Source organism: Onthophagus taurus, chromosome 8 (assembly GCF_036711975.1).
Source record: "Onthophagus taurus isolate NC chromosome 8, IU_Otau_3.0, whole genome shotgun sequence".
NCBI lineage: Eukaryota > Metazoa > Arthropoda > Insecta > Coleoptera > Scarabaeidae > Onthophagus > Onthophagus taurus.
The window spans coordinates 3,159,185-3,184,142 of NC_091973.1; the positions used below are offsets into that span (position 1 = coordinate 3,159,185).

Here is a 24,958-nt window from a genome sequence, read left to right on the forward strand (position 1 = left end):
GCCGTGGCAGCTGGCTTACATAGGATGTGAATCATATATCATTTATTGGCCCCGAGCTCCTACGGTCAAGACAAAAACGCTGACCCCTCTTAATCCTAAGATGCCTTTCAGATACACTCATAGATTTTTTTATGCATTTTACGAATATTTTTATAATACCTTAAATTTAATTTTTTTTAATACTTATATTTATTGTATTGTGGTAAATTCCGATACTCGGTATTGTAAAAGAGATGTGACAACGACGACCTTGGTAATAGTCGGCGCATTCCAGGCGTGCCTTTTTGCCTCGATTTTTACCGTTGCGGGCGCACGAGCTCGAGCCGCCTGACGAATTGGCACAATTACGCATCAAAGAGGCATGAGACCGCAAGAGAGGCATCGTGCCATTTTAGGGAGCCCCCTTCTATCGATTGAGAGCCGCGTGAAAATTAAGAACAGAACGCAATGTTCCACCCAGCCAGGTGTATAAATACAACCGGCAAAAGCGCGTTCCCAGTTACAACGATTGAAAATACATGTGCTCGCATTGAAGTCGATGTATAAGTTGAAATCAAAATTAATAAAAACTATTAATTATATTTATCGTGTCTTCTTCTACGCTTATTTGATATGGTAATAATGATTTCACCTTCGCTAATTCGTTTCGATACTTTCCCCCGATTGAGAAATCGCTGCCCCATTTAATTTCGGTTTCGCACAAAAATTTTCTTTCGTTCATTTCACTTTTAGTCACCTGCCGAGTTTCCGAACACAGGATGCGAATCTCGTTAAGATTCCAAATTAGTTTTAGCCATTATGTTGCTTTTTAACCCTTTGCGATAATGGATTTTGTACTTCGAGCCCCTTGCTTCGTTCAATTTCCTAGATTGCTCGTTATTATGGAATACAGTGGATATGATTACTTTGTATAATACGTTATTACGCTAGGAATTGCACCATTATACGTAAGCACTTCATTCGAACTTAAATAATAGGGCCTCGCGATGGCAATAAACCAGCAGAGTTTGGTGTTAAAATTAAAACGTTTGTCCTCGCCATTGTATCCATTTAGCGTCTTTACACCGCATGTGCCATAGGAACAGTTCATACAACAATTAACGGTTTGTTCTTTTGTTGCAGCCATCCATAATATAAAGTGAACGGTATGATGGAACCGGAAAGCAACGTTGAGAAGAAGGTATTATCCGAGCATTAAGGCTGTTACTGGTTTAGCTTAACAAAAGAAACAATAGACTTAATGACCATAACATTTCATATTTCTTTATTTTTCCTCGATTTAGGGTAACACCGAGTATCAACCGACGAAATGTCGGGTGACGAAGCCTCCGCCGCCGAAACCGGCTGCAAATCCAATGCAATTCGTTAAGGTAGCGCCCTGTCCATTAATTCAAAAGGCTCAAGACCAGGTGAAAAAATTCGAGGAGACCAAAATTGCACGGCAAGAAGTGCGAGAAGAAGCGGAAGATTGGCAGCTGGTACGTTCTAGTAAAATCCACCTTCCCTCAATAAAACCAAATTTGTTTTAGAACTTAGATAGTTGGAGGAACAACCGGAGAAAACGTCAGGAGCACATCATCGAAAGGGTGGTCGAGGTGAAAAAGAATGAGCTGGAAGACCACGATCGAGCCAAAAGGAAGAACAAGACGTTTAACGAGATGGTTGAAGAGCGGTAGGTGCAAACTGAGCCTTTATTGACGTGACGCATTCCGCGATCATTTTTTATAGCAAAGGAAGGCAAAGGCTGAATATCCCGATTTACAACGACGAAGACGGTAACGACCTCAGCGACTACGGCATCGGCAGCAGCAGCTCCAAGACGAACAGCATCAAAGACGTGGACACCGACGACAACAGCAGCGTGCTGGACGAAAAAGACTACGCCCACAGCAACAAGGAATCGAGCAACTCAAACCAAAGTCAAAGCGAAGACGAAACCAATACCAAGACACCAATCGAAAAGGACGAGGAGCAGACCCCGGCCAAGCGATACGTACCTCCAAAGATACAACTCCGTTCTAGTTTCGAATTTTTGAAGAGGAACGCCGCCCCCGAAGAGACCCTCGAGCCCAAAGAACAATACACGTACGAAGGAGCCATCCAGGATTACCGAACAAGGATTCGAACAAAAATTAATTTCGACGAATCGGTTTTTAATAAATCCACCCAAGACTACTCGAAAATTAGGGAAGAAGTCGAAAGCGTCGTGCCAAAAGGTAACATATTCAAACGTAAAGTCCTCTTCGAATCCGCAGAAAGCCGAAACGTCAAGGAGTTCGAGCAAATCCTTCCCAAAGGGAGCTTCTCCAAACGCAGGGAGATTTTTGAAGGCGACGACCTGATCAAGAAGACCAAAGAAGGTGAGTGCATCATACCAAAAGGAAGCATTTTAAAACGAAAAGAAATCTTCGAAAGGGAAGACTACACACAATCAAAAGAAGGTGAGTGAGAGGTACATCATAAACTTAAACCAATTTAATTTATGCCTAGATTTGATGTGTGAAAAAGCCCTACCCGATTTAGACGACTACAACAGCATAACGCCCTCCAACTACGCCCCATCCACTTCCTCCACCGATCTAATGACGATGTCGTCAGATAGAGAAGATAGCGGGATTCAAACGTCCGACGTTTCTTGCTCGGTGAGCCAATCTGATGAGCAGTGCGAGGAAATCGAGACAATACCTAAATGCATCGAACAATTAAGTGTTGTCAAAGAAACAGAAAACCACCCGGAGGTGAATGAACCGAACGAACTAGACGAATCCAAAGAAGCCGAAACGTACCAAAGCGCACCCCAACAAACTGTAGATAATCTAATCGGTAACCAAAATCCGTCTTCTTCCTTCGAAAATTTAAAGACAATCATCGAGGAATTTATTACACTCGAAATCAAAAACGCCTTACCACCCCTTAAAATAATAAAACCGCAATTAGAACCCAAACCGCCACAAATCATCTATGAAAACGTCGATTTGAGTGGAAATTTAGACTTCATGAATCCTGCTACTAAACTCGAACCGCCCAAGGTGAAACCACCCCCACCTCCTCCTGAAGATCAAGTTGACGGCGACCAGGAAGCCGAATGCGAAAACAATTTTCGCCGCATCAATTCCACTAAACGAATCAAAAAAGAAATCCACATCAAACGATCCAGCTTTTTGGGGCTCGATGAACCCACCGAGGATCAAATCCATCCAGAAGTTTGCATCGACAAGCCACCGGATATCAACAGTTTTCTTGAAAAAGAAAAATGTCTTTATAAAAAATTGCAAGATAGTCGCGGTGGTAGTCAAGATTCTGGATTGGAGATTGAAAGAGGCCGACTATCCAGCGATACTTGGTGCAGTAGCATCGCTGATTTTAGTACCCCGATTCATGAACGACAAGATAGCGAAGTAAATATTTTTTTTTAATTGGTTTATTTAATTTAAGTAAATAATAATTTTAGCAAACTAGTAGTTTTACATCGGAAGAAGATGAGATTACGAAAAAAGAACGTGAAATAATCGAATTGGTGGAGAAAGAAGAAAAATCACGCGATAGTGATTATTCCAGCCAAACGACGCTAAGTCCAGTTAATACCAAGTGCATTTCAACCGATACCTACGATACGTTAGGTAGCGAAAAATTTGACCGTCCATATTTTCCTATGGTAAATATATTTCATGATTTCAACTAAAATTAGAACTAACACTAGAAACTTTCGGGTTTTGCCGTGCGTCTTTAAAGAAAAGCTTCGTTTTTTGCACTTTAATGAATTTTATTGTTTTTTTCTCAACCGGTTTCGCTATATTTACATAGCATCTTCAGGAGAGTTACGTCAATTTGTTACAAAAGTATACTTTAGCTTGATTCATTTGGTAATTCCTTGTTTATTTCTATTGTTAAACTATACTGGGTGTCCCTTTCATTTCGCTATTTTTTTAAACCTATAATTTTTTTTTCTTCAGTTGGGTAGACAGTATAATTTCACATAACTTTTACTTGAAAAAATTTTCACGATCGCTTATAATTTTTGAAAAAAAAAATTATTTTCGTTATTTTATAACGTTTTAGTACCTTCGGAAAATGTATTATAACTTTTGACGCATACTAGCTAGGTTAATAGTATAAACTACATTATGTCCCTCTTGATTTGCTATTTCTCAAGCAGTGATCACTGCTATGCTTTAGTGGTTCTTTTTTAATAATGGTGTAAATTAACAGTTGTATTAAATTAGTTTTAAAAGAAAAACGCTATCCAACAATTAAATTTAATTCAATTGTAAGTTCAAAAAAACTAATTTTCTAAGTTTTCAAAATGCTCCCGCCTCGATTTTGACATAATTGTATCTTGCGTATTGTCGATCTAACGACTCGACGTTATTCCTGCGGAGATATTTAGGTAATACAATTTCTAACTCGTTTTATTTTCTAATACCTCACGAGACCTTACTGGTGTATTATACAGCTCATTTTTGATTTTGCCCCATAAAAAGAATCTAAAGGTGTGAGGTCAGATAATAATAATAATAGTACTTTATTGACCGCAACAACCAACATAAAAAAGTTAAACAATAATATAAAGAAAAAAAAAAAATAAATGAAAAATTCATTCTATATGTGAAACTAATAACAATCTGCGGCCAATAGGCGGAGTCCAACTCAACCTAGAGTTGAAAACGACGTAATTAAATTAATCAATTCAAATGATTCCCTATATAACCAATAAATAGATAACAACCCAATGTCAGAGCACTGAGGCAGCATAAGGATTATGTTGACCTATCTGAAGCCGAAACAAGGTGTTACGCAAGTTAACTTTAAAAACGGATAGACTTTTATTTTTAAATTCAGCAGGACAGGAATTATACTCCTTGGCCACATTATATGAAAAGGAGCGCCTAAAAAGAGCTTTCCTGTGAGCAGGAACGGCGATAGTATTTTTGTGTCTACGATTCAAGTTATGAACATCGGTCCTATAGGTGATTTTATTATATAAGTAAGGTGGAGTCCCCGTAGTAATTAACTTGTGCACAAGACACAAGAACTGATGTTTGAATTTGTTTCTGATATTTAACCATTTTGCAGTAACCAATGTGTGACTAATTTTGACACATTTTCACGCTTACGAACGCTATACATAAAACGAAGACAGCTATTTTGAACCCTTTGAATACGATGAAGTTCATACCCAGTTAAACATGGACCATACATGGCAGCACAATGCACAAAATTTGACAGAACAAGTGTTTCGCACAAACGTTTCTTTGTAATTATATTTAAAATGTGTCGGTGTTGATAGAGGCATCTAAGAACACCATATGCCTTTTTCACGCAAGCGGTGACATGACTGCTGAATCGCAGATTGCTGTCGACAAGCACACCCAGATTTTTTGACTCAGGGTACACTACCAGCCTCTCTCCACCCAAAAATATACCGACACTATCAGAGTCCAAGTTACCAAAGATAATTACCTTAGATTTAGTGGCATTGAGAGTTAGTGCCATCTTGTGCGAGCAATCTAAAATAGCGTTCAGATCTGCATTTATTTTTGAGCAAGCAGAAGCGAGGTGTTCCTTTGGAAAGGTTATGTAAATTTGGGTATCATCTGCGTACATGTGTATCGACGAATATTGAATGCACTTAGGTAACTGGGATGTATACAAGGAAAACAATAGAGGAGCCAGAATAGACCCCTGTGGCACTCCCACTCTCACAGGCAGTGATGATGAAGATACATTGTTCAATTTTACTATCTGAGCACGATTGGATAGGAAACTTTCCAAAAGCAAAACCGCTGAGTCGGACAGACCAACATAGCGCAGAAGAGCTAAAAGCATTGAATGGTTAACCTTATCAAAGGCCTTACTGTAGTCCAGCAGTACAAGTATCCCACATAGACCGCCATCACGAGCTCTAATAATATCGTCTGTTACCTTTAATAGAGCCGTTGTACAGCTATGGTTAGGTCGAAAACCAGACTGAGAGGTGGGCAAGATGTTATGATCACTAATATATTTACGCAATTGGACCTCCATGCACCTTTCAAGGACTTTTGAGATAACTGGCAGGATACTAATTGGACGCAGGTCCGCCAAACCTGCTGGATTTGGTTTTTTAGGCAACGGCATTACCAAAGCAATCTTCCAGGCTTCCGGGAAAATAGACTGTTCAAGACAGGTATTTATAATATGTACAATGTAGGGCAATATTTCAGGGAGACACATTCTTATAAATGTGATGTTCAATTCGTCTATACCAGAAGATGTTGATTTAACGCCATTTAAAATTTTAATGATCGAAGAGGTGTCACTGAGTCCAAACGAAAATCTCTCATGGGAATTTGGGTAAAGCATATTTGTACCATAAAAAGTGAGCAAATCATCATCCACATCAGCATAACCAACAGAATTCACAAAATAATCATTAATATTTCCAACATCATCTAAATGTGCGGGAACAGTGGGTTTGGACCTGTTGACAATCTGCAACTTGGATAACAGCCGCCAACTACTCTTTACATCACTAGTCACAAATGTACTATTTAAGAAAGATTTCTTTTCTCGTCGTATTGCAGAAGTCGTTAAATTGCGTAAGGACTTGTAGTAGTCGAAGTGCGCTATTAATTTAGTTCTTTTATATCGAGATAAGGCTCTATCCCTCACCGACATCATTAGTTTTATTGTGTCCGTTAACCATGGTGCAAATGGCCTATGTAATCTGAGTGACCGAACCGGTGCATGAAAATCTAGAAGTGCCAAAAGATGAGTGTTTAAAAAATGTACTTTCTGATTAACATCAGTTATAAGATAGATTGCATAGAGTGGTAACCGGGATAAATCACCCTTCAGACTATAGGCATCGATGTTTGATATAGGTCTACAAAATTTGGTAATCGGAATGGGCCTTGAATCAGAAATAGTAATGTCACATTGAACAAGATTGTGGTCTGACATATACATCGGTATGCTTGCCTGGTTAATACAACCGTCCGGGTTGTTAGTGATCAAACAGTCAATCAAGGAACTCGAGTTTGTGGTGATACGGGTAGGAGAATTTATCATCTGAGAAAGGGATAACTCTTCTAAAAGCGTATTAAACCTCTCTGTATATGTGCTATTAAAATCCAGCATATTTATATTTAAATCCCCCGCGCAATACAAATAGTCAGTAATACCCTGTAAGCAGCATAGTGTGGAGCATAAATTATCAAGAAAAGCACATACATTCGAGATGATCTGAGAGGTTTTAACCAAAATAAAGTAAACAATCCAAATTATAATGTACAATGGACATTGTAAGTTACTATCAGCTACAGAACATTTAGTGTAAAAGAACAAAAAATAAAGAAAAAAATCAAAAATAATTGAATTAAACTTAATTGTTTGATCGCGTTTTTCTTTTAAAACTAATTTAATACAACTGTTAATTTACACCATTATTAAAAACGAACCACTGACTAAAGTATAGCAGTGATCACTGCTTGGGAAATAGCAAATCAAGAGGGACATAACGTAGTTTATACTATTAACCTAGCTACTATGCGTCAAAAGTTGTAATACATTTTCCGAAGGTACTAAAACGTTATAAAATAACGAAAATAATTCATTTTTCAAAAATTATAAGCTATCGTGAAAATTTTTTCAAATAAAAGTTATGTGAAATTATACTATCAACCCAACTGAAGAAAAAAAAATTATAGGTTTAAAAAAATAGCGAAATTAGTACTCACATCCGCTGTAACCGGAAGTACAAAAAGAATGATTTCATGTCGTAATAATCCGTTTTAGCGACCTAACTTTGCATTCCAAATGGTTTTCTTATATCACCAATAATAAAGAAAAATATGGGGATGAGCCACTTTTGAGGGACACCCGGTATAGATGATATTTATTAAGTATGATTGAAGAGGATTAAAATTGTTTAAAAACGTGATGTGTCATAGAGCTCCATGTAAATATAGCGAAACCGGTTGAGAAAAAAACAATAAATAAAATCCATTAAAGTGCAGAAAACGAAGTTTTAATTTATACACATAAAATGGAAAGAAAATCACCTAAAAATAAAAATTTTAAAGAAAAGGTTTGACGTTTCGGATGCCATGTTGCAACCTTCTTCAGAAACTGGTTCGAAATGAACCACTTTTCGAAGAAACTTCGAACCAGTTTCTGAAGAACGTTGCAAATAATTTTAGTTCAATTAACACCCTCCGTGAAGAAAGCCTTCGTACTTATAATTTTATGATTTATTTATAAAATTTTTTTTTGTAATAGAATACCTACAGGACCAATTTAGATGATGAAGACTCGGAAGTTTTACGGGTAGAAGCCGAACTGAAACAACTAGAATTAGAAGAATTTGAACGCCAACGCGAAAACATGTTATTCCGCGAAAAACTCCGCCAAAATAGACATTCATTAGAGAACATCTGTGATGCGAGGATCTATCCACAAACGTATAACGACAAAGTTAACTATCGAAAATCGATGCCTGAACTCCAAGTAGCTTCAGAGTACCGAAAACCACATCCTGAAGTTCCCAATTATCATCACCCATCACCGGAAATTGATTACCAATATCGCAAATCAATGCCCGATATTCAACACGCTTACAATCGATCCGTTTCCGATTATTGTAACAATGGAAGAATGAATATTGAGTATCGAAAAAAATTGGGCAATAAAGAACAACACGAAACGGAGCGATTTGTTAATAAGTAAATTGTAAATTATTAATTAATTTAAATTAATATTTAAATTTATTTTAGATTAAATCCAATCGAAATGGATAACGTTCAACATGGTAATAAACAAGTGAGACCATTAACGAGGCATAGTTTACACGTCTTGAGTGCGGTTCCAAAACCTAGGCACAATGACAACTGGATAACACCAAAAGCTAACCCGGAAGTAAAAAGTTACAATCAGCATTGGTTATATCAGGTTAATCATTTAAAATAAATAATACAAAAAATATTGAGTTAAAATAAACAAATTTTTTATTAAGGAAGCGGAATTACGGCGAATATCGGAACAAAATAGTAATATGAGAAATTGGCAACAACAACATCAAGATATTGGTGATCAAAGGATATTAAATAGGGCAAATGGGGCCAACATGCCACCGACTCTTAGGAGGTAAGATATTTTAGGAGAAATGTGCTATAATTCTAGTAGATCAAAAAAATAATTATTTTAATAACACTATTAACGGGTTAACTTAATAACGTAAATATTTTTTCTTTCTTTCGGACATGGTGGAGGGTATAAAACGGAAAAGTTAGCTCGTATTTATCAAAATAACGTTAATATTTTTTATAGTGTTAGACCCGAACACAGTCCGACTAAAGAGTATTTTGAGCATCCTTATTTGGGCCATGCGCAACCGCTGTCGTATCCCCCGCACGTGCAACTAGCCGATAACCAAGATAAAATGCTTAGCGTTAGCGGAAAGAAAAAATGCTCGAATTGCAGCAACGAATTAGGTACTGTGAAATTATTATTTTTTTAAATATACTATTTCGAATATAGTATGTAGATAACATAAAAAAATTATATTATTAATTTAGTCATCTTTATCTTTTGATAATTCCTTCTTTGTAGAGGATTCAGCGGAATTTAATTGATCATTATACTCGAAAACGTTAATATAAGAATCCTGATCGTTAGATACATCGTGAAAATATTCAGGAATATCCGCATACTCGTTAGAATCCCACTCATCGGGAATAGAAACCGCCGTTTCAGATTGACCCGCATAATCTAATGATGAAGTTTCAGTTGTATTACCTTCATCAAAGTCCTTTTGTTGCCCCTTGTTGCATTGAAGTTCGGAAAATGGTGAAGCACTGACATAGGGACGTCTACGTTGACGACGTGAACGAATTACAGGTGATACTTCAGCTCCCACCTGCTAAAATGATTTAATAAAATGTATTTAATTCTTAAAAGAAATAAAAATCTAAATCTTACCACATCCGACACTCGTTCAAGCATAATCTTTGTTTGATAATTAAAGATGGCTTCCGATTTCTTTCGAGGCTCGCATCCGGAAGTCGAAGGTTGTTCATCATCAATTTGTTCATCTGGTTTTGTCATAGAAGTGCTAATTTCTACGTTAGGTACTTCTTGTAATGCTTTTATATCAAAATCAATTGAGTCATTAATTAAAATAAGTATTAACGTTCATTTTGAAACGTGAACTTACCACGCGATTCTGATAAATATCGCCAAAAGTATCGTAGCGTTAAAATAATAAAACCAAAAGCAACTAGAGCAAATAAAACCGATTTTTTAGTTAAAATTATTAAATTTAACACAAAAATTACCTATCCAATGCCACATGGTGCGATGACACAACTCACTCTTTCGAAAATTTTCCACACTCAAACAAGCCAACTAGCGTACGCGATATTATCCAAAATGGCCACGCACGCGCAGTTATCGGCTGTGTACTATTTTGCGCCTTATTGCAAAGCTTTGGGTGACATCTATTAACTACTTAAAGCAAAATTGCGATTTGTTTAAACAAATTAACAAAATTTTATGATTAAGATGCTATATTTTCGTCGATTACACTCGAATTCGCGTATTAATCTTTTAGAAATACCTTTTCCATGTCTTAATCTTGTTAATAAATAACGGTAATGTCGATATCTACAAAATTTGCGAAACACTAAAATTCTTAACATATTTTAAAATTTCCTACAACTTTTGTTTTAAAAGTTTTTCTATAATATGTCCATATTCATCTAATTTTCATATTATATATTTATGCATCTGAGAGCAAAAGTGCTATATTATTTATTAAAATCTAATATGATTGCAAAAATTAATTAAAATCACAATTATTTGAAAAACTTTATTGAAACGAACAAAAACTTTATTTAACAAAAAAACTGTACTCAAAATATTATTAAATGTAACTCTGAAAAAAATAATTTTGATTTAAATCAAAACAAAAACTGAAATAATTTATGATAAACTGAAAGAAAAAATATTAATCTCTATCCCAAAATGCAGCATCGGGATCTTTCCGGACTTGTTTCTTAATCGCCTTTTCTCTCTTCACCGGCTTCCAGATAAGACTTTTTGGGTCATCATCGTGAAAGTCCAAACGTTGCTTATGTGGAGGAACCAAATGTTGATCCGCATAGAGGTCTTCTGGTGATTTGGGGGAACCACCTGGCTCGGGTGACCTTGATTTTTTAGCTTGGTCGCTTGGTGATTTTTTAGCCGTGGGTTGTTCGCTTTTAGATCTTTCTTGATGATGTCGTGAGTGCTGTCCATGTCGATCATATTGCCCCCGATGTTCATATCGTTCGTGATGCTGAAAAGAAATTAACAGTAAAATAATCCAATTGTTTGAGTCTTAATTTATTTACCTGTGCTTCATGATGTCTTGTACTAGGAGCCGATTCTGGCCTATACGCCAATGGTTCTCCTTTGTATGGTGAATCATTATATGGCGCTTTGTCTTTATGGGCTGTTTCTGCACGATGTTGATGTTTGTGGTGAGATGATTCTCCGGGTTTTGAATCGTGATGCTTGCGTCTATGACCCATATCAACCTTCGGTGGCGGAATTAACTGGGCGGTTCCCAATTTATTTACTTGAGCGGTCCACTTCTTCATTTTCTCAGCACTCTCCGGTCCCACAGGGAATTTTTGCATGACAAAGTCGATTAGTTGGACTCCTCTATCAAAGTCTTGGTTTGTGACCATTTCGTAAATCTCTTTGGAGGTTATTCTATCGTTCATATCCAGTAATAACCTAACCGCGTATTGTAAATCTGAATTTAATGTATCAATTTTCTTTTGGTAACGTGCTTCCTCCGCGGGATCCTTTTCAATAACGCTCGAAACTTGAGAGAGATAAGCACGCGAAGATCTTGCTGATCTGGCGACTGATATCGACGAAGCGGTGTCGGTTTCAAACTCACTTATAGTATTCTCAGTGTATATATCTTGGACTAAACCAGTGCCTCCCCTTTTAAAATAAACACGTTCTTTTCTATGTGTTTTGCGATACTTTTTCGGTTTCACTTGTTGTCCCTGTAAACCTGGATCTGCGATTTCCTCGTATTCTTCTGGATATTCTTCTGGATGTTCTTCTGGCATTTCCAAAGATTCTTCGGGGCGGTTATATACTCGAACAGTTTCGGTGAGCCATTTCCAACTATTCGATGATTTGTCAAATACTTGTACAGGTTTATCCATATATGTAAAAGTACCAGCTGTGTCATGAGACTCGCGTTGTTTTACAGCTGATCTTTCAATTTCCAAACTATCGATTTTTTGTTGTAACTGCTGCATTTCCCTTTTTTGTATTAGTTCTTGATCTTCACTTATTTCTATTGTTGTAGAACATTCTGTACTTAGATCTACCGTGGTATTAGTAGCCATAGTACCATAATCACCTTCCAAAAAGATGTCATTGAACGGTAATTTTCGGTCATACTCCGACCTACCTGACTTAGATGTTTTAGATTCTTTTTTAGATTTTTTCTTAGATTCTTTTTTAGGCTTAGGAATAGCACCTTGAACTCGATAAGCACTTAAGTCTTTTGGTTTCTCCTTTGTTTCAGTCGATGTAAGATCCGAAGTCGAAGCATCTTCTATAGCAAAGTCTGCCAATGCTTGTGCTAATAACGATTTGGTCGCTTCTGCTTGCGGCGATTTATGGGTTAATATTTTCCCAATTATAACTTTACCAACGGCTTGCTCAATGTCGGAAGCGGCAGTACTAGCACTTTCAACTACTTTTTCTTCTTTTTTCTCGGCAATCGGTCGGTCCATTATGCCTTTAAGTGTGTTAATTTCTGTTAAAATCCTGTCAGTGTTTTCTTTATGTTTATATTCAGTCACAGAGCTAGCAGCGTCTGGTTCTATATGAGAAGAGGCACTGGAGGTGGGTTGTAATAATGTGGAATGAGGACCTTTAAACGCTTCCAACGGAGCTCTCCCATATTTTACGCAAAAATTATTCCATTGACGGGCCAATTCCTGTTCGTGTTGTTGAAGTTCGTCGGGTTGAGTCCTTTGCACATCATCTCGTAATTCGCCAACAATATTCGCTTGTTTAGCAACTGCTTCCAAGTCTTTATTTAGAAGACTGTTACGTTGTAACCAAATCGTGTAGGGATCTGTGTCCCAATCTGCGCTGGTGCCAGGGAAAGGGAAACCGGGCGCTACTGGTTTTTCTTCTTGATGAAATCTAGGAGGTTGTGTATAGATCGTTTCCAAGACATTCAACCATTCATGAAATCTGCTTGTTATGTCCTCTCGAAATGCGCTGAAAAATGAGTGTGGTGACGATGCATAGGAATAATCTGCCCCTTTCTGATCTCGGTCACTTATTTCGGTCACATCAGTCTGAGATCCTTCCGAAATGCTATATCCTCTCTCGGGAGATACAGTTTTGATCCATTCGGCTACAGCAGGCATTTTTTCTACTGGAAATACCTCGCTAGGTGTTTTCTCTGTTGTAGTTTCTGGCTCTGTTTGTGTTTCCACGTTGGTGGCTATCTCACTATTGACATCACTAGTCGTTGAAGCTAGCGATTTTCTCGGAATTGGAGTAGGTGGAGGGGGAGGAGCTCCCCCTTTTAGACCTGGTTTTTCAAATAATTTAGTTGATTTCACTCGAACCTCAGTGCGTATTTCGCCTAACGCTTTAACCATTTCGAATTCTTGTGGGTTAAGCTGTTCTTTGGCTAGAGCAGCTGCATCCTTTTCTTGAGCATTACCTACAAAATGTGTTGCTGTTGGTTTTTGAGCGATCATTTGAACTCTCGGCATGTTCTGTTTTATATCATAATTTTGCCATAATAGATTGTAAGGGTTGGTCGGGGGAAGCAGACATGGTTGTTTTCTTTGCCAAATTAATGGAGCAACTACTTCCGAAGATTCGGACTCTAAATCACCTTCAACCTCGGTGGTTGATTCGGCAGTTCCGCTATAATATGTTAGTGTGTCATATGGTAACAGATCTACTCCTTCTTGTTGTTCTAGAATATCTCGTTCTTCTGGAGTTTCTTGTTCTTCTGGAACTTCTTGCACTCCTTGTAAAGTTTCGTTCTCCAAGGACGATCTTCCAGGCGTTGATCTAGGCGTATATATGAATTCCGAATGATATTTTGAGGTGAATGTGCTTACGGTACGAACAACACTAATCGATTTGGTCAGTGTTCTCAATTGACTTCCTTGCATTATCTCTTGAATTCTAGCATCGACCATTTGATTTATCGCTGGCATAATGTTAAGAGATGATAACATTTCTACAGTTATCACTTGATTTAGATTTGTCGCTCTTTCTTGACTGCAAAATAGCTTTTCTTTACTACCAGAAGGCGAGATTCTATAAAGTGGTTGATGAACTAACGCCTGCGTTTGTGGAGTGGTGGTAATAGAGGTCGGATCAGAATCTTGATGCACATTTTCCACTGTAGTTGTTTCGATCGTAACTGAATCGCTGTCCTGGCTGACTGATAATGTAACATTAGTGTTTGTAGAACTCAAATCAGAACTAAAACTGGTGGTTATATCCGTGGCGTTTGAAGGTTTCTTTATGCGATGTTTATCTTCAACCTGTTTCTTATGCGAACGCCAATCGCATTTAAAGGCAAACGACGATAAAAATGGCGCAATAATATCTTTATAATATCCTTTATCTTCGTTTTGTTGCCCAGCATCGTGCAGATAATCGTCAGAAAATATAATTTTATGTGTTTTCGCCTGCCCTTTGTATATATATGGCGAGTTATTAAGAAGGAGTTTGTACATTCTTTGAGCACCTCGAGTACGTTGATAATAAACTTGAGATTGGTCTAACACTGCATTCTCCCAAATTCCTCCATGTAAATTAAGCCTATTCGCATCAGCACCATCTTGGCATAGATTTCCAGATACAAACAAACATTCTTCGAATCTATTTCTTAAAAATTTTTGCAGAGTTTCTCTGCAACCAATAATTAAGTTTGTGTCACTGTGTGCTCTCTTTCTATAATATTGATCGCTTTTAACTGTTGTAGATTGTACATCATCTGTATCGTCGCTATCTGAAGATTGTTCTTCTGTACACAGAGTCGTTGGGCAACCAATAACTAAGTTTGTGTCACTGTATGCTCTCTTTCTATAATGTTGATCGCCTTTAAGTGGATTCGATTTACTTTTTGAAGTTGTAGGTTGTACATCTGATGTGGTACTAATTCGTCGTGCTTCTTTACTTTTAGAAATTTTTTTGCAATCGTCATCTTCATCTGTATCTTCGCTAGCTGAAGATTTTTCTTCTTTACACGATGTCCTATATTTTGACTTTTCTTTTTTCTGTTCTTGCTTACTTTGGCTGTAAAACGCAACATTTTATTAATTAATCTCTATGGAGATAATTTTTTTTTGCTTACCTTGGTGATTGAGGTTTGGGCCCTTTTCCTACAGCCGGAATTGGGTCATTTTGTCCAAATACTTTCGGTAAAGGGTAGGTGGTAGAAGCCTGACCAAATTGGTATGAATCTAGTAAGGGGTACCCTTCGTCTTGGGTAAAACAGTATTTGGTGTCATCTATTGGTGCGTTGCGATCAGATTCTTGAGGTTCATACTCTGATGCGGTGACAGTTGAGGATTCCTCTCGCCATACACGAGGAGAATGAGTCGATCTGGTAATTTGGTCGTCATAATCAGAATATTCGGAGGGGCCGCCTCTGCTCCCTGTTGTTGTTCTATGTGTTGTTGCCGTCCTATGCGACGTTGATGTCCTATGGGATGTTGCCGTTCTATGGGTCAGTGCTGGCGATTCCACTCCTTGGGAGGTTCGAGTTAATGATTTAAAGGAGGATGTAGAATCCGGTCTAATTCTTTTTGGTTCTTCTTTTGGCGCCCGATACTCTTCAGCGGTGTGATATTTCGGCTTTTCCGGGCTTGGAGCAGGAGGGCCCGACATTTTTGGTTTTTCCAAAGTTTTCTTTGGTGCCGCACGAGGTCTCTTTAGAGATTTATCTTCGGCCACTTTCAATTCAGCAGGTGTACCGCGATGTTGTCTCTCTTGAGGAGGACTTGGTTTTACTTTCATGTGTCTTTCTTTATGCCGATGATCGGATTTGGGATGCTGTTCGGGCGTATCTGACAGTTGGGGAATTCCCATTGATTGCCCGATTTTACCGTGCAACTCCAGCAATTGATCTCGCGGCAATTGTTCTATTAAATTTTTATATATTTCTTCTGGCGATCGCTGTTCACTTATAGCAGGGCGTTGAATATGTATCTGAGGTTGGTCTATGTATTGGACATCAGTACGTTGGTAATCTATACGTTGTTCATGCTGGATGGGTGGTGGTCTATGTTGGCCGCGAACTTCTTGGTATTGAAGTGTTTGAGCACGTTGATAAGTAGGGTCTGTAAACCGATAATTTAGGTGCGGTTCTGGTAAATTAGCTTGAGCCATCTGATAAGGCTGAATTGTCATAGCTTGTTGATTATATTGAGGCAACACTGGTAATTGTTGAGATGTACTTGGTAACTGCAACGATTGGAATTCTTCACCTTCTTGGATTTTCCTCATACCTGTTTGTAATAACTCCATAACTGTATTCAATGTATTTTTGGAGGCAACGTCTGCTTTCGCGATAGGTTTTGGAGGAGGTGATTGTGTGGGGGGTAACAAAAATGCAGGAATATCCTTATAAGGTGCTGCATCATGCACAGAAGTGGTAGTCTCTTCAAGCGATGTGTCTCCGGCGAATCCTTCTAACCCAATCATTCTTTCATCTAAATATTTTTTGGGTGTCGTTAAAATAGGTTGTTCGAATTGAAGTGGAGCCGCTGGTTTCATAAGGAGTTGCTCTAATAAATCTTTTTGTGGGCTCCTTTTACTCTGGGTGCGTTTCTTTGCAACATGTGGTGCCGCTTCAGGGAGTGGTAATTTCCGCGGTGATGCAGATCGTGAAGTTTCCTTCTTTGCTGTTTGTAATGCACGAAGAATGCTTGCGGGTGGTATTCCGGTTTTATCAGAAACTTGTTCTATAGTCTCTTCCATTTCAGTATCTATTTCAAGCTCGGAGGATGGTTCTGGTACCCTAAAATAAGCGTATCTACGTTTAAGAACCCGTCTTGGACCACCTCGTCCTCTGCCTGGGTCGGTTTTGCGTATCATAACCGTTGGCAATTCTGAATCTGATGCGTTATCCGTTATCAATTCAGCTTCTTGTGATGGAAGGTCAAAATATAGTTGTTCGCGTTTACGACTTTGGATTTGTTTTGATTGGCGTGGTGTTCTTTTAGGTTTTGAAATCTTACCCGTTTTTCTTGATTTTTCAAGATATAGCGCTTCTTGAAGTTCGGAATCTGATACAATATCAATTACTTTATTATCACCTCTAGGTGTGCGTGTTTCGGCTTCCAATAAATATTCTGTGGAATCTTCCGATTTTATATTGGCGTCTTCATCTCGTGGCGGAAACCGGAACGGTGCTGATCGAGGTCTTCGCCTACGATCATATTTTTTACGATGTTTTTCTTCAGCCTCTTTTTCAAGTTTAGCTTCATTTTCTCGTTCAAGTTTAGCTTCTCGTTCCTTTAGCTGTTCTAATTTGGCGTCTATTTCTTTTTGCAGGACTAATTTAGCTTGTTTTTCTTTTGCAAGGGCTAACCTTGCCTCATTTTTGGCCTCTCTTTCTCTATGGAGAGCTCGTACTAATTTGTCTTTTTCATGTTCCATTCTTGCTTCTTTTGCGCTTTCGGTTTCTTGAGGTTGATCAGTTTGAATTGAGGTGGAAGCCACTTCTGGTTGCAATTTTGAATAAGTACCCACATCTTTACTCGCTTTCTTTGATTTTTTTGATTTCGGAGTTTGAATCACAAGTTTAATCATGGGAACGCTTGCTTCTTTGCCTTCGCTTTCTAAATTTTCGGTATTAGTTGCAGCGGATACAACGTTGGGACTAGATTCTTGCAATCTTTTTGGTGGACTTGTCTTGGCCGTTTCATCCTCAATATTTTTATTTACTTCAACGTGAATATCTTGTAAGAATCGATTGCCTTGACCGGAAAGAACGTCAAGTGCCTGAAAAAAAATGGAAGACTTTCCTTCCACTTGATGACTCGGTGGATCTTGTGGTTGCGAGAATAAGTAAAATGGTAAGGGGTTAGAATCGGGGCCGTCGTCTAAAGTAGATTGTTTCGCGTCATCATCCGTAGATGATTTATCAGGAGTATACAAAGGGGGTGCAAAAAGACATTTGCGATCAATTGTTGGTCCGTCCCCTACAGCTTCAAACCGTTCGAAAGCGCTCATACATGTTGAGAAATTGTATTTAAATATGAAGAGCCCGCGGCGTTGCTCCCCAATCTCAATTCTCTGCGTAGCCCCGTCTCGAGGTCTTAATCTAATAATAAGAGGATCATTTACGAATGATACCATGTTCGGAGACAAATTTGTCATTAAATCTCTTTCGTTATTTGTGCAATGCTTTATGCATTCGTCGAACATTTCTTTTAAATGAAACACAGCTGTTGAATTAATGCTACGAGCCAACAAAGCGTATAAGGTCTTATTAAAAACGGATTCGCACGCTTCTCTAAACATCATGATCAACGTAATTTGTTCAATAGGCGTGTGACCACCGTGGGATTTTAAATCCGCCAAATGTTGTGATATGCCGATAATAATACGAGCAATCGCTCGCCCGATTTCCTGAGCATACGCGAGATACTGTTTATTTTTCATATCTTTATGCGCGGGGTCTCCCTCCAACGAATCTTGCGTTATATCACTTTGATCTAGATATTGAATAAACTTAGAAATGCGTTTTAAAAAGAATAAAAACCTTACCTTCGCTCTCCCCCACCATCGTTGATAATAACCCAGAGGATTTCATTTTCGCGTAAATCAACGGATTCTTGTCAAAATAAGCTTTTAATTCCGGATGCCGCAGCACTCGACTGTCCATGTTATAGAAATCAATTCCTAGCATCTCTTCGTCTGCTTCAAGATCGGCTATTTTAGCTTGGACACTACTTAACGGCTTGCTAGTTTCTTCTTTCACCTTCAACGCTTGCCGAAAAGTGTCAATATGGTGCTGCGTCATTGATTTTTCATGTTGTTGCTCCACACCTTGTTCATCAATATTACGCACCTTAGAACTAATCTCACTTTCTTCATAAACTGGTGCTTCTGAGATCGTCGGATATCGTTGCTCCGAAGTCGTAGGATCAAAAGTTAATCTTCTAGACACAGACGTCCTTTTACTTGATGGTTCTTCGGATCTACTTTTTCGTGGATAACGTTGAGAAGATTTTTTCGAGACTCTTACTGGTTCAGGTACCCCACGAATCGAAACAATTTTGGGCTTCGTCGTTGGTTGTATGTATTGAATCGTTACCGTTCCTTCTTCCTCGGAACTTTCGTAGTCTTGTATAAACTCGACGCCTTCGGTATCGTCATCGATGTTTACGCGTTTTGCAACAAATCGCTTAACAGTTTTAGCGTCGTCATCATCATCATCTTCGGGTGAAGATGTAAATACGTGTTTGGATGTTGTGGTGCTTGTAGCAGCTGTATCTAAAGTCGAGGTTGAACCTGGAGGTGGTGTTTTCTGAGGATCGGGTGTGTCAGGTTGAAATTCTTCGTCGCCGGTGGTTCCTTCAGATTCTTTTTCGTAGTATTTAGCGTGTGATGGTTTTTTCAAACACGATTTTTTAGGTAATCTTTCCATCTCGCTGTGAATCTCTTCCTCATCTGCAGTACTTAATTCAGATTCTTTTTTGTAATATCTAGGACTTTCTGTAACTTCGGAGAAGCTCTTTTTCAGTGGCATCGTGGGTGATGGTTTTTTCAAACATGACTTTTTTGGAAGTTTTTGAGTTTCAAACTCTTCTTCGTCTGCAGTACTTACTTCGGATTCTTTTTCGTAATACCTAGGACTTTCTCTAATTTCGGAAACGCTTTTTCTCAACGTTAGAGCTGATTTTTTCAAACTCGCTTTTCTGTGTACGTCTGGATTTGGAATATGAGCACCTCTATATGGAGGGGGTTTAGGAATGTCCCTAGGTGTACCACTTATGTCTTCGTCTTCCGACCAATAATACACTGGTTTTCGTCCCCATAATGTTTTCTTTTGGGAGGTATCTCCTTCTGGTTTTAAATGTGATTGACGTCTTTCTTTCTCCTCTGTGAGAGCGATTTGTATCGCTGGGTCATGTCGAGCTAATTGTGAGGAATATGCTTCTCTCATTTGTTTCATTCGATATTCTTCTTGAATGTTGTGATATTCAGGATATCTTGGTGATTCTTCTGTCATATCACCTAATTTGAAAGAAAAAAAAACACAAATGAATAAATTACAATTTTTATTTTAATTTTTTTACCTGATCCATCGCATGAACCTGAGGGGACGTCAACAAACTCCAATGCTTCTTGGTAATTTATAGCAGATTGGTTCTGATCCAAATATAGCGGTTGTTGAATCAATTTTGGTTTAAACTGTTGAGGCGTTGCTGGTGGATATTGACTTGGTAAATTCTGCTGTTGAGTGAATCTTTGTTGAGTTTCTAATAAATTTGGGGTTTCCAAATATTGCGGGTGCTGAATCGGTTGTGGTGGAGTCTGTGGAGACGTCCTTAATAATTGTGACTGCTGAATCGGTTGTGGTGGAGTCTGTGGAGACGTCCTTAATAAATTCGGCTGTTGTCTGAATCTTGGTGGAGTCTGTTGAGGCTCATATTCGATCAAATTCGGATCTTCTAAATATTGTGGCTGTTGATTAAATTGTCCTACAATCTGTTTAGAAGTCCCTGGTAAACTCGGTACCACCTGTTGCGGCTTTGGGATAGGTTTCGGTAAATTTAGACGTATATCTTTCGCCGCGGAACGTTTTACTTCTTGCACCGGAGCGGGTTGTTTTAACGTCATAAGTTCTTGAAGTTTCTTATTTACATCTTGTTCCGCGGGTGGGCTGCTATCATCATCAGGTTGAATACCAAACATACTATCGAAAATCGATAACCCCGATTTATTCAATTGGCTTTTTAATAATTGCGTTGTGTCAGGTTGAATTGGCGCAGTTTTTTCAGGAGAAGGCGGCTTCTGTGATGCTTGTAATTTACTGGGTAAAAATGGCTGATCATCCGGAAATTCCGAAGGCAACTTTTCAACAGATTTCGTTCTTTGTGCGGGATAAGAAGTTATAGTTGGAATTACTTTTCCATATTTTCGGCGTGCCATTATGAGTGGATTTACAGTCGCCTGTGGAGGTTTTTCTATAGGACCTGAAGAAATTAGGTCTTCTATATTCATTCGGTCTGGGTCGGGCATTCTAACTCGCGTATTTGAAGACTTTGCGGATAATGTTGGACTTTCTTTTCGATCACTCTGATACATTTGTGGGTTAGCATTCATAGCCTGTTGAACCTCCCAAGGTATTATTTGTGGTTCGACTTGTTGAGGACTTGGTTGAACTGTTTGAGGGCTTTGTTGGACGGGCTGAGGAGTAGCCTGAATTGGTTGAGCACTTGGCTGAATTAACTGAGAAGTTGGCTGAACTAGTTGAGGACTTGGCTGAATTGGTTGAGCACTTGGCTGAACTAACTGAAGATTTGGCTGAACTAGTTGAGGACTTGGCTGAACTAACTGAGGACTTGGCTGAATTTGCTGAGGACTTGGCTGAACTAGGGGAGCATTTGGATATATTGGTTGAACTGGAGGAGAATTTGGATAAATTTGTTGTGGGATTGGTTGCACTGGAGGATAATTTGGATAAATTTGTTGTGGAATTGGTTGAACTGGAGGAGGACTTGGATAAATTGGTTGAATTGGAGGAGGACTTGAATAAATTGGTTGAGGATTTATTTGGTCTGTTTGAGGATTTGGGTAAACCGTTTGTGGATTTTGTTGAATTGGTTGAGCAGTTTCATAAACTGGTGGAGGATTTTGTTGAATTGGATTTGAATACATTGGCTGATTTGAATAAACCGGCTGAGGATTTTGTTGAATTGGTTGAGGATTCTGTTGAATTGGTTGTGGATTCTGTTGAATTGGTTGTGGATTTTGTTGAATTGGTTGTGGATTTTGTTGAATTGGTTGTGGATTTTGTTGAATTGGTTGTGGATTTTGTTGAATTGGTTGTGGATTTTGTTGAATTGGTTGTGGATTTTGTTGAATTGGTTGTGGATTTTGTTGAATTGGATGAGGATTTGAGTAAATTGGTTGAGGATTTTGTTGAATTGGTTGAGGATTCTGTTGAGGAGGCTGAGGATTTGATGAAACTGGATGGGGATTTGATGAAACCAGACGAGGATTTGATTGAACAGGGTGAGGATTCGATTTAACCGATTGGGGACTCTTCAATACATGTGGATTTTTCTTCGGATTTCTCGCAGGCTTAATAGGTGAAGCTGGCGGCGTAGGAGTTGCTGAAGCACTCGGATTCGAAACTGAAGACTTAAGTTGCGCTGTTTTCAGCCCGTTTTGAAACGTTTTAAATGCCCCTCTAAACTCCTCAGGGAGACTTTCAATATCCTTCGGTTCATAGCCCGACCCTTTTTTAACCATTCTAAGGACAAACTCTCGTTCTTCTGGTTCTACACCAACTGGTGTCATTGCTTGTGATGTACTAGGAGTTGTTGCAATCGGCTCAGTTGAAGCAGTTTCTTCTTCTTCATCACTTTCTATTGATTAAATTAAAAGATTAATTAAAAAATTAAATTAAATAAATAAATTACCTTCGGATTCTTCTTCGTAAGTTTCTTCAACTTCTTGTTCAGACTTCTCTTCCTCCTCCTCTTCTTCTTCTTCTTCTTCTTCATCATCTTCCGATATCACTTGTGGTGGAGGTGTTTTTAATTTTTGCGGAGCTTTTTCAACCTTTTTCTGAGAGGTTTTATCATCAATTTTGCTCTTCTTATGTTTAACAGGTTTATTGGGTTCAGGAGCAACAACCACTTCTTTGATTGGTTGGGGTGCTCCCCCTCTTTTCTTTTTATGTACTTTGGGTACTTTTGGTGTTGCATCAGGGTGGATATCCGTTTTCGTTTCTACAGGAGTAGAAGTAACTGGTTTTGAGGCTGCAACAAAAAAAGTTATAAATGACTTTGAAAAGATTAATAATTTTAATACCTTTTTTTATTTTTTGTGTCTCAACTGGGGGAGGGGTTTCCACTTCTACAGGAGGAATGTTTTTCTTCTTTTTGTTCTTTTTTGGTCTTTTGACAACGGGAGGTGGCACTTGATTTTGAATTTCAACTTCGGTAGCAACAACAGTTTTCTTCTTTTTATTGATCTTTTGTGTCTCAACAACCGGAGGCGGGGCTGGAGTTTCAATTTCAGCAGCTTTCTTCTTTTTAGACTTGTGCGTTTCAACCACGGGAGGTGAACTAACAATAACTTCAAGTTCTTTTTTCTTTTTGCTGATTTTTTGTGGCTCAACAACTTCTGGGGTTGCCGCGGTTTTCTTCTTTTTGCGGGATTTCTTTGTCTCAATAACGGGGGGTGTTGTTGGAGGAATCGTTTTCTTTTTCTTGCTAACCTTTGTTGTCTCAGCTATGGGGGGTGGTGCTGGAGCTTCAACTGGTTTGTTCTTTTTGGATCTCTTTTTGGCTACGGGGTGGACTACCACTGGAGGTGGTGCTTCTTCTTTGGCTTCGCTGGAAGATGAGGACTCTTCTACCTCTGCCTCCTCTTCAACTGCTACCTCTTCCTCGGTGATTTTTGGAGCTTCGGACGAAGAAGGTCCCTGAAAACCGATTAATGCCTTTAAATCTACATAAGGACCTTCTTCCGGCTTAGGAGGATCAGCGATTCGATTGCGTACTCTACGAAATTTAGAAGGAGGGGGCCCTCCTTCTTCCTCTTCTTTAAGCTTTTGTTTAACTAGGGCTCCAATTTTGTGGCACTCATCACTTGGCTCATCATCTAATATATTAAACATAGCAATATCATCAGTTAATATTGGACGGGGGCGCCCAATTAGAGCTGGATCCATCTCAACTTCTTTCTTGTATTTCTAAAAAAACCTTATTACTAAAGTAAATCATTATTTAGAATTAATTTACCCCTGTCTCAAACAATGTCCGCAATGGTTTCAATAAATCTTCTTCTATTGATTTAAGAATGACATCCTTCTTATCAACTTGTGCAGAGCAAACCGGCAGATCAAACTGCAGGACCGGGAAATAATTTTTGATGATATTAATCATTGTAGTTGCCTCCAACTTCATGGACGCATCCCCAGTAATCTTAGCCAAGAATTCGGCTATAATATCCCAGTTTTCTTCCACTTCATTTACATGACACATAGCCCTTGCAACACAAACGTGACATTGACAATTTAAGAGATTCTCTTGATACCTTTGCAATTCTTTTCTGAAATCCCGTTTACGACTAAACGAAAAATATGTTTCAATTGAGATCAATTTTAATTAACAATTATACTTACGCTAATAATTGACGGTGGAGGTTAACCTCACAACTCCGTTTCGTTTCGCCATCTTTGAAGAACTGGGAAATATCTTTGATTTCGATATAATTCCCCACAAAGTGCCCCATCGTGTTCATAATGAGGCCCACAAAACGCTCCACACCACCAGGTGCCGCGTTAATATTCGCTACAAATTAAACGTTGTTGTAAATATGATTAAGTAACTAAAAAAGTTAGATGCGTAATAAACCCCGAAAGACAAAGAAGTTATGGAAAAATCCCAAACAACAGCTGTCAACTACCAACCTAAATAAATATAAGGAAAAATTCAAACATTCATAAAATTAAATTAAATTAATTTTAATCATTTTTTAATAATAAAAAGAATGTGGAAAAGTGTAGAACGTACCGAAAACACATTAAAGTTTCGATGTGATGTCACAAGCAATGTTAACCACGCATTTTTCTATTAAACCGGTCAACAATTAACCTATAAATTGTTTATTTTATAGCCACGCACAAAATGAATCTGATAAATTTAAAAGTAAATTTATTTTCACTAAATAC

The 24,958-nt window shown here is 38.4% G+C and overlaps 2 protein-coding genes across 7 annotated transcripts in view; one reads left to right on the forward strand and one right to left on the reverse strand.

Moving 5' to 3' along the window:
* Nucleotides 1-24,958, forward strand: part of LOC111425600 (smallish) — a 42,487-nt gene that overhangs the window by 8,115 nt on the left and 9,414 nt on the right. For 2 of the 5 annotated variants that reach the window (XM_071198540.1, XM_071198541.1), the window contains exons 2-11: nucleotides 1,123-1,180; nucleotides 1,284-1,478; nucleotides 1,530-1,672; nucleotides 1,729-2,441; nucleotides 2,491-3,398; nucleotides 3,452-3,655; nucleotides 8,260-8,702; nucleotides 8,754-8,928; nucleotides 8,993-9,123; nucleotides 9,307-9,470. In XM_071198540.1, coding sequence (XP_071054641.1) covers nucleotides 1,148-1,180; nucleotides 1,284-1,478; nucleotides 1,530-1,672; nucleotides 1,729-2,441; nucleotides 2,491-3,398; nucleotides 3,452-3,655; nucleotides 8,260-8,702; nucleotides 8,754-8,928; nucleotides 8,993-9,123; nucleotides 9,307-9,470 — 3,109 coding nt within the window. In that variant the 5' untranslated portion in view covers nucleotides 1,123-1,147. Of the gene's footprint in view, nucleotides 1-1,122; nucleotides 1,181-1,283; nucleotides 1,479-1,529; nucleotides 1,673-1,728; nucleotides 2,442-2,490; nucleotides 3,399-3,451; nucleotides 3,656-8,259; nucleotides 8,703-8,753; nucleotides 8,929-8,992; nucleotides 9,124-9,306; nucleotides 9,471-9,588; nucleotides 9,962-24,958 lie in introns of those variants that run through there. The other 3 variants (XM_023059729.2, XM_071198542.1, XM_071198543.1) reach the window with 3 other exon arrangements.
* LOC111425599 (uncharacterized) lies at nucleotides 10,833-24,653 on the reverse strand. Of its 2 annotated transcripts, XM_071198539.1 has the most exons (10): nucleotides 24,410-24,653; nucleotides 24,027-24,354; nucleotides 23,786-23,977; nucleotides 23,092-23,707; nucleotides 22,698-23,039; nucleotides 20,346-22,643; nucleotides 18,811-20,283; nucleotides 15,389-18,758; nucleotides 11,370-15,330; nucleotides 10,833-11,314 (listed from the first exon to the last, which is right to left on the reverse strand). In XM_071198539.1, exons 1-10 carry the CDS (start codon nucleotides 24,526-24,528, stop codon nucleotides 10,985-10,987), a joined length of 13,029 nt encoding a protein of 4,342 aa, XP_071054640.1. In that variant the 5' UTR covers nucleotides 24,529-24,653; the 3' UTR covers nucleotides 10,833-10,984. The 2 variants fall into 2 exon arrangements, with proteins under 2 accessions (XP_071054640.1, XP_022915496.2); XM_023059728.2 differs by having other exon boundaries at nucleotides 23,092-23,977.

Coding starts and splice junctions, on each gene's coding strand:
- LOC111425599 (XM_023059728.2), bottom strand. CDS start 24,528: ATGAACACGATGGGGCACTTTGTGGGGAATTATATCGAAATCAAAGAT. Junction 20,284..20,345: donor AGGTTCATGCGATGGATCAG/GTAAAAAAATTA, acceptor CTTTCAAATTAG/GTGATATGACAGAAGAATCA. Junction 11,315..11,369: donor CAAGACATCATGAAGCACAG/GTAAATAAATTA, acceptor ATTTCTTTTCAG/CATCACGAACGATATGAACA.